Source organism: Xyrauchen texanus, chromosome 21, assembly GCF_025860055.1.
Source record: "Xyrauchen texanus isolate HMW12.3.18 chromosome 21, RBS_HiC_50CHRs, whole genome shotgun sequence".
In the NCBI taxonomy this organism is placed as follows: Eukaryota; Metazoa; Chordata; class Actinopteri; order Cypriniformes; family Catostomidae; genus Xyrauchen; species Xyrauchen texanus.
Genome location: NC_068296.1, coordinates 29,095,773 through 29,104,359, shown reverse-complemented (window position 1 = coordinate 29,104,359; position 8,587 = coordinate 29,095,773). Strand labels below are relative to the sequence as shown.

The 8,587-nt window shown below is 36.4% G+C and overlaps 1 protein-coding gene across 1 annotated transcript in view; it reads right to left on the bottom strand.

Moving 5' to 3' along the window:
• Positions 1–4,072: 4,072 nt before the first annotated feature.
• si:ch211-1e14.1 (UPF0606 protein KIAA1549) overlaps positions 4,073–8,587 on the bottom strand; it is a 70,848-nt gene continuing 66,333 nt past the window's right edge. Inside the window, 1 exon segment of the mRNA XM_052152784.1 lies at positions 4,073–7,438. Coding sequence (XP_052008744.1) covers positions 7,241–7,438 — 198 coding nt within the window. The 3' untranslated portion in view covers positions 4,073–7,240.

Genomic DNA, 8,587 nt, shown 5'->3' with positions numbered 1-8,587 from the left:
TCAATTCGGGAGTGGTGCGAGGAGATGGGGAAGGTGGCAGCCTTCGAAGAGGTCATGTGTAGAAGGCTGGGGATTCATTAATGGGAATTAGGGTAGATATTTGATGTTTTTGGGGGGCTCTCGGAGTGGGACTGTGAAGATAGAAGCAGAGTATTAGAGCTTATATGATTATATATATATATATATATATATATATTTTTTTTTTTGTTTGTTTTTTTGTTATGTATTTATTTATTTTCTGTGTGTGTGTACTTATGTAGGGCCACTGGGATGTTCATTTGGGGTCGGAGTGTGGTTCATAATTGCCAGGGGGAGGGGGATTGGGAATTGGGGTAGTAATGGGAATTAAATGTTGATTTATTGTAATATATGTTTTGTTTTTCTTTGTCTTTGTGGAATCAAAAAAAATTTCATCATAAAAAAACAAACATTGTAATCCTACACAAACAATGATTTTAACAACTTTACAGCTCAAATGCTAAACAAGTTTTAACAGAAGAATTAATGTAAGTGCTTTGATAAAATTGTAAGCTCCACATTTCTGCCTTTAAACCTTCCAACCATTCACTTCCACTGTAAGTGCCTCACCGTAACCTCGATTTTTGCTTTTTTAAAAGTGCAAAAAGTAAAATGTAAAAGAATCAGAATCAGAATTAGAATGAGCTTTATTGCCAAGTATGCTTCCACATACAAGGAATCTTTCTTGCTGACAGAAGCTTTCAGCGCACAAAAAATACAACAACAAGAAAGAGATAATAATAATAATAAAAATAAAAAGGGAGTCGAAATATAAGTATATATATATTGTATATATATGTGATATTGTATATATATGTGAGAAATACACAACAAGACAAAAATATATTTATGGTATGTACAAATACAAATCTGTCATATACAGTGCAAGGGAATGTAATGCGGAAGAGGTAGGGTATGTTAAATAATATATTTGACTAGGCTGTGTATTGCACGTAATTATAGTATAGATTTATCTGTTCATGAGATGGATCGCCTGATGTAAAAAACTGTTCTTGTGCCTGACGGTTCTGTTGCTCAGAGCTCTGTAATGTTGGCCAGAAGGCAAGAGTTCAAAAAGGTAGTGGGCAGGGTGAGTGGGGTTGAGGGATTTTTCCAGCCTTTTCCTCACTCTGGAAGTGTACAGTTCTTGAAGGGAGGGCAGGGGCAACCAATAATCATTTCAGCAGTCCGAACTGTCCTTTGTAGTCTTCTGATGACAGATTTCGTAACTGAACCAAACCAGACAGTTATTGAAGTGCAGAGGACAGACTCAATGACTGCTGAGTAGAACTGTATCAACATCGCCTGTTGAAGATTGAACTTCCTCAGCTGGTGAAGGAAGTAAAACCTCTGCTGGGCATTTTTCACTAGTGGAGTCAATGTGTGTCACCTAATTCAGGTCCTGATGGTAGTGCCCAGGAACCTGAATGCAATTCTTTTTTTTTTATAAAGCTGATAATGATATACAATTGAAATCAGAAGTTTACATACACTTAGGTTGAAGTCATTAAAACACATTTTTTAACCACTCCACAGATTTAATATTAGCAGACTATAGTTTTGGCAAGTCATTTAGGACATCTAATATGTGCACGACACAAGTGATTTTTCCACCAATTGTTTACAGACAGATTGTTTCACTTTTAATTGACTACATCACAATTCAAATGGGTCAGAAGGTTACATTCACCAAGTTAACCTTTCCTTTAAGCAGCTAGGAAAATTCCAGAAAATTACTTCAAGCCTTTATACGATTAGCCACTTAGCTTTTGATAGGAGGTGTACTGAATTGGAGGTGTACCTGTGGATGTATTTTAAGGCCTACCTTCAAACTCACTGCCTCTGATTACATCATGGGAAAATCAAAAGAAATCAGCCAAGACTTCAGGAAAAAATTGTGGACCACCACAAGTCTGGTTAATCCTTAGGAACAATTTCCAAACACCTGAAGGTACCACGTTCAATTGTACAAACAATAGTATGCAAGTATAAACACCATGGGACCACACAGCCATCATACCGCTCAGGAAGGACAAGCATTCTGTCTCCTAGAGATGAACATAGTTTGGTACGAAAAGCGCAAATCAATCCCAGAACAACAGCAAAGGACCTTGTGAAGATGCTGGAGGAAACAGGTAGACAAGTATCTATATCCACAGTAAAACCAAGACCTATATCGACATAACCTAAAAAGGGTGCTGTGCAAGGAAGAAGCCACTGCTCCAAAACTGCCATAAAAATACCAGACTACAGTTTACAAGTACACATGGGGACAAAGATCTTACTTTTTGAAGAAATGTCCTCTGGTCTAATTAATTATAATTTTTTTTAACTGTTTTCCATAATGACCATCATTATGTTTGGAGGACAAAGGGTGATGCTTGCAAGCTGAAGAACACCATCCCAACCGTGAAGCATGGGGGTTGCAGCATCATGTTGTGGGGTGCTTTGCTGCAGGAGGGACTGGTGCACTTCACAAAATAGATGACATCATGAGGAAGGAAAATTATGTAGATATATTGAAGCAACATCTCAAGACATCAGCTATGAAGTTAAAGCTCGTCACAAATCAGTTTTCCAAATGGACAATGACCCCAAGCATACCTCCAAAGTTGTGGCAAAATGGCTTAAGGACATGTCAAGGTATTGAAGTGGCTATCACAAAGCCCTGACCTCATTCCGAAAGAAAATTTGTGGGCAGAACTGAAAGCGTGTGCGAGCAAGGAGGCCTACAAACCTGACTCAGGACAGGACATCGGTTCTGTCTGGAGGAATGGGCCAAATTTCCAGCAACTTATTGTGAGAAACTTGTGGAAGGATACCCAAAACATTTCACCCAAGTTAAACAATTTAAAGGTAATGCTACCAAATACTAACAATGTGTATGTAAACTTCTGACCCACTGGAAATGTGATGAAAGAAATAAAAGCTGAAATAAATAATTCTCTCTACTATTATTCTGACATTTCACATTAAAATAAATTAGTGATCCTAACTGACCTAAGACAGGGAATGTTTTTTATTATAAAATGTCAGGAATTGTGAAAAACGTTTATATATATTGGCTAAGGTGTATGTAAACTTCTGACTTCAACTGTAGTATTGGAATATAGTTAATAGATTAGATGGTTAATTCAAGTTTTAAAAAATATATATAGTTCTCATTAATTCTAATGCATGTTGCGCCCTCTATCGCTTTTGACTGTAATTGCACAAGAGTAGAAAGACTAAACTACATAGACTGAATGACTCAAGAGCTGACGAAAGATCTTTAGTTTAATGTACAACTATCTTGATTGAAAATACCATATCATGTCTTTAAAATTAAGAAATTGTATGTGTTAGAGTAGTCTGTTTAAGACATTTCAGTATTTTTTCCGACTTGTTGGTTTAACAAAGTATCTCAAATATATTTTGGGTGTATATAAAGTCTATGCACAATGCTAAAACCCTACATTTTGCGTACTGTAATTTCATAGAAAATGTATTTTCAGTCTGATAATACTTAAAGGTTAGTGGCTGGGTAATTTTCACTGGCAGTTGGAACTATACACCCTTCCCTCCACCCCATTGCGACAGCATCAGAACAGTTGAGGTGATTTAAAGAAAGGACTTTAATTCTAATCCGTTTCTCACCCACACCTATCATATCATATTTGAAGACCTGCGTTTAACCACTGGAGTCATATGAATTACTTTCATTGTGCCGTTATGTAGTTTTTGGAGCTTCAAAGTTCTGGCCACTATTCACTTGCACAGAATGGACCAACAGAGCTGAAATATTCTGAACAGAAACAAATCATTTTAGAAGCAGAAGAAATTAAGTCATGCACACCTGGGATGAGTGCGAGTAAATGAGAGATTTTTCATTTTTGGGTGAACCATCATTTTAGTAATATAATGGGTATTGTTAATACATGAATGTTTTTAATGCCTAGTGTATTTTACTTTATTGTTCTACATGCTGTTTATTAAAATGTTTGTAAAATGACATGTACTTGTTACATGTATTTATATTGATCCAAAATAATGAGCTACCATGTTTACACATTTGTTTATTATTAACCCAGCAATGCTGTAAATATGAACCAGCATTTGGGTTGAATAAATAACCCAAAGCTGGTTTCTAATGAACTACCCAATTCGCTGGCTTAGTTTAGCTCAACGTATGTTCCCCATATTTTAACAGCTTTTTATTTTGAGCAGGTTTCTGCTCTCCGTATCAATGACTTCAATTTGGATGAGGCAAACAACATCCTGTTAATAATTTTTAATTGTCACTTAAATAAAGAATCAGTAGAATTGTAACTACAGATCAATGAAATTCCAACCTCACATAACATAATAGCGAGCAGAAAACTCATTCCAACATATAAACTAGGGCAGAGATAAAAAGAAAATCCTCCTGTTTTCAACATCAACACAAAAAAAATGTTTAATCACAAGGCATGAACACATTTTGAGCATTAAATAAGATACAAATAGTTGAATGATCAGTGTTTTGAACTGGAGACTTTCACTGAGTGTAATCTAATACTATAATTACAGTGACCATGTTTTATGCACTTCTACCACACCAAACGCTCTACAAGCACAGAGTCATAGAGGAACATATTGTATTACCAGTTGATCAACAGCAGTATAATGAGCAACACTGCATCCTTTAACACATTAAATGCTTCAAAAAACGTTATTGCTATGGAATGAGGAGCACATCATGGCCTAAACCCGACCTTAAAATACTTAGACTTGAAACAGTTCAATGTTTTCTTCATATCTTTAAAATGTAGTATTGTCTTCAAAGATCATTTACACAGTAGTGATACTACACATACTCAGGAGAGTACACTACGGTTGTCATTCACCACTTATTGACTTATAGACTCTTAGTTCCACACTGGACACAATGTGAAAGATTATATTTTGGGCGAAGAGACGGCCCAACAATTGTACAGAGTTAAAGGAATGTTCCAAGTTCAATACAAGTTAAGCTCAATCGAATGTATTTGTGGCATAATATTGATTTCCACAAAAATGTATTTCGACTCGTTCCTCCTTTTCTTTAAAAATAAGCAAAAATCTAGGTTACAGTGAGGCACTTACAATTGAAGATAAAGGGGCCAATCCGTAAACTTAAAAATACTCAGTTTCAAAAATATAGCCATAAGACAAACAATATGTGTGTTAAAATGAATTTGGTGTGATAAAACAAACATTATATAATGATGTCCAACTTCGTTGCCATGACAATGTAAGGCCGGATACCCTGTAATACCAATAAACAATGATTTTTATTTTAGCTTAACTTGTATTAAACTCAGACTATTCCTTAAAAAGGAATTTTCCAGGTTAAATTAAGCTTTATTGACAACATCTGTGAAATGCTGTCAATAAATGACAAATGATGCTGACTCATCCCTCTGTTTGCCAATAAATTAAATGTCACGTTTACAGTAATGCATTTACAATGCAAGTCTATGGGGAAGGCATTCCCGATGGTTTAAAAGCAAAAACGTACAGCTCGTTTTTGTTAAAGCACCTATGTTATTTCTTCCAAACAAAAATATGTTTTATTTGAGCTGTAAATCATTCTTTTACATTCGCTACTGTTCTGGCCATATGAACTATTGTTTATCTGTTACCAATGTAAATACTGCGAGTAGATTTTCCCCCTGTAAAGTGTAGGCTACTTAACTGATTGTTACAATGAGTCAAAATACTGAATTTCAAATTTGCACAGGCAAGGTTAGCAAATTATTTTACTAGTAAACAATCACACACACCTTATGTTAAAACATATGTTGAAGTCTTGTGGCTTTACTTTCAAAATAGTGCTGAACAATATTATTATTTTAACAATAATCCAGTGCAGTGTCTTGCCCTGTAGACTTCTCTTATAAGTGCATTATTGTAAACAAGATTTTTTTTTGTTCTTCTTTACAACTGAGGGACGAGTTAAACTGCACCGAACCGATAACACTCCTTTAATGTAAAGACAGCGTCCTCCACTGCATTGTTCTGCAAAGACATAAATGGAACTGTATACTGTATCTATATTTCCTGAACATAATAAAGGCATATGCAGAGGGGAAACATGTCACTACTTCAAATACTATTACTGGACCCCATTAAAACAATGCTGTATAAGGTTCAATACTGTATTGTGAAGGCAATATCTGGTTCTTGGCCATTAAATGGAGATGAAAGAAGCACAAAAAGAGGCCCAAAGGAAAAGGATAATTAAAGGTACAGTACGGATTTCTGGGTTCTCTATCAACATCTGTGGTTGAAACGTGTGGTTTTTACGTCAGTTGAGCTTCGGCACTTTTCTTATTTCACTATTCTGATGGTTTGAGGTACCCATGGTTGCCTGTGATCATATCAGAGTGGATCTGACTAGCTACACAGAGTCACAGATAGTAAAAAAGTCCTACAAGATGTATATCCGGAAAGTATGTCGTCTGAGCAATTAAGTAGAATTTCAGCCATTGGACCTACTTTTCTTTGTTTACGAACAGTATGCAAACATGCTAGGAAGAATGACGATGCCTGAAATTTCCCGCAAAATTTAATCAAACACCTCTGAAAATAATATAATTATTGTAGGCTTATCCTAGTGACTCAGGGTAAGGCAAAAATAAAAGGAAAATTGGTGATGACAATCCAATTTAAAAATGTTTTGGACAATATGGAGATTAGCTTAAGGTATCAAAAAGCTGTTCATTTTCATGGATGAGAATCACGAGCCAGTGCAAGGTATAAAATTCTTAACATAAAAAGGCATCGTACACAGCAAAAAATCAACACAGTGTGAAAATAAAAACACACACACACACCTCTAACAGAACGAGACTAAAGGAATGTGTGGCGGCCATATTTTGGCTTCAATATCAGTCAATGTAGAGACCACAGAGAAGTTAATTGCTACTGAAGGTTACAATAGGTTACAATGAAACCTCACTGAATAAAAGGTAAAAAAGTTTCTTCCTCAGTCTTGGGAAACTGCATGTGCTAATAAACAACACTATAGAGAAAAATGGAAATGAACATGGGAATAAAGGATAAATGTCTACTCTTCCTGTCCTAATGCTTTTGTGCCACAGGGCGGCAGCAACAGCAGTTACAGGACATACAGTCGTCGTCATCTCAAAAAAACCACTTCCATGGGAAGTACAGTGCAGTGTAGTGCAGTTTTCGCTGGGTGGAGCCACAGGGGCAGGTCTCAGCTGTGGTAGCTTGGTACCGCTGCCTGTTTCTGGGAGAGCCGCATGAGTTCCTCTCGGATGGCTTTGATGAGTGAGGCGGATGAATGGGTGGGAGGTGAAGGCTCCTCGGTGGGAGCAGAGGGAGGATAGCCCAGGCCTAGAGAGTCCAGGTGGAGAGGAGCGGCAGATGTCTCCTTTAGGCCGTTCCTGGAGGTCTGGAACACAGAGATGGAGGTGGAAGGAAAGCATGGAGGAAAAATATTAAAAGGAAAAATTTATTAAAAAACTTTAAAGAGCTTAAAAGACATTCAGAAAAAAATAGCTACAGAAGTTAGTTTAGAGAAGACATATTGTACACTTTTATATGTGGCATTTCATTTTCCTCCTTGAAGTCCACTTACAGTGGCAAGAAAAAGTATGTGAACCCTTTGGAATTACCTGCATTACATTTGTCTTAAAACCTGGTTTGATCTTCATCTAAATTACAATAATGAACAAACAAAATGTGTTTCAACTAATATAACAGACATTATTGTGTTTGTACATACTGAATACATAATTCAAACATTCACACTGTAGGTTGGAAAAAGTATGTGAACCACTAGTCTAATGATGTCAACAAAAGCTTATTTAAGTCAGGAGTTGGCAAACCTGGCATCCAATTAATAAAACTAGATTGGAGGTGTGGGTTAGAGCTACTTTGACTTATAAAAAGCACTCAAACATTTTGAGTTTGCTATTCACAAGAAGCATCTGCTTATGTGGAACACGCCTCTTAGATCTTAGAAAACCTACAATCAAGAATATTTGCTTTGCATGAAGCTGGAAAGGGTTACAAAGACATCCCGAAGAGTTTAGATATTCATCTGTGCACAATTAGACAAATTGTCTATAAATGGAAACTATTTAGTACTGTGGCTACTCTCCCTAGAAGTGGCCATCCAGCAAAGATGACTCAAAGGGCACACTGCAGAATGCTCAGTGAGGTAAAAAAGGACCCTAGAGTGACAGCTAAAGACTTGAAGAAATTATTGGAACTGGTTAACATCTCTGTTCTTAAGCCTACTATACGGAACACATTAAACTGGCAAAGACCAGCTAATGTTACTGGGAAAATGTTTTGTGGTCTGATGAAACTAAGGTTGAATTGTTTGGGAAGAACAGGGAGCACTACACATGGCATAAAAGGGCACAGCATGCCAACATTATTCACATAATTTTTCTTGCCACTGTATTAGCTGGGTTTCCATTCAACTACTTTTATGTGAATTTTGAAAATGCACATAAGAAAACCTGAATGGAAACTTGATCTGCAAATAAACTCTCAAAATTCAGATTATGCTCTAGGATATGGTGGATTTTCT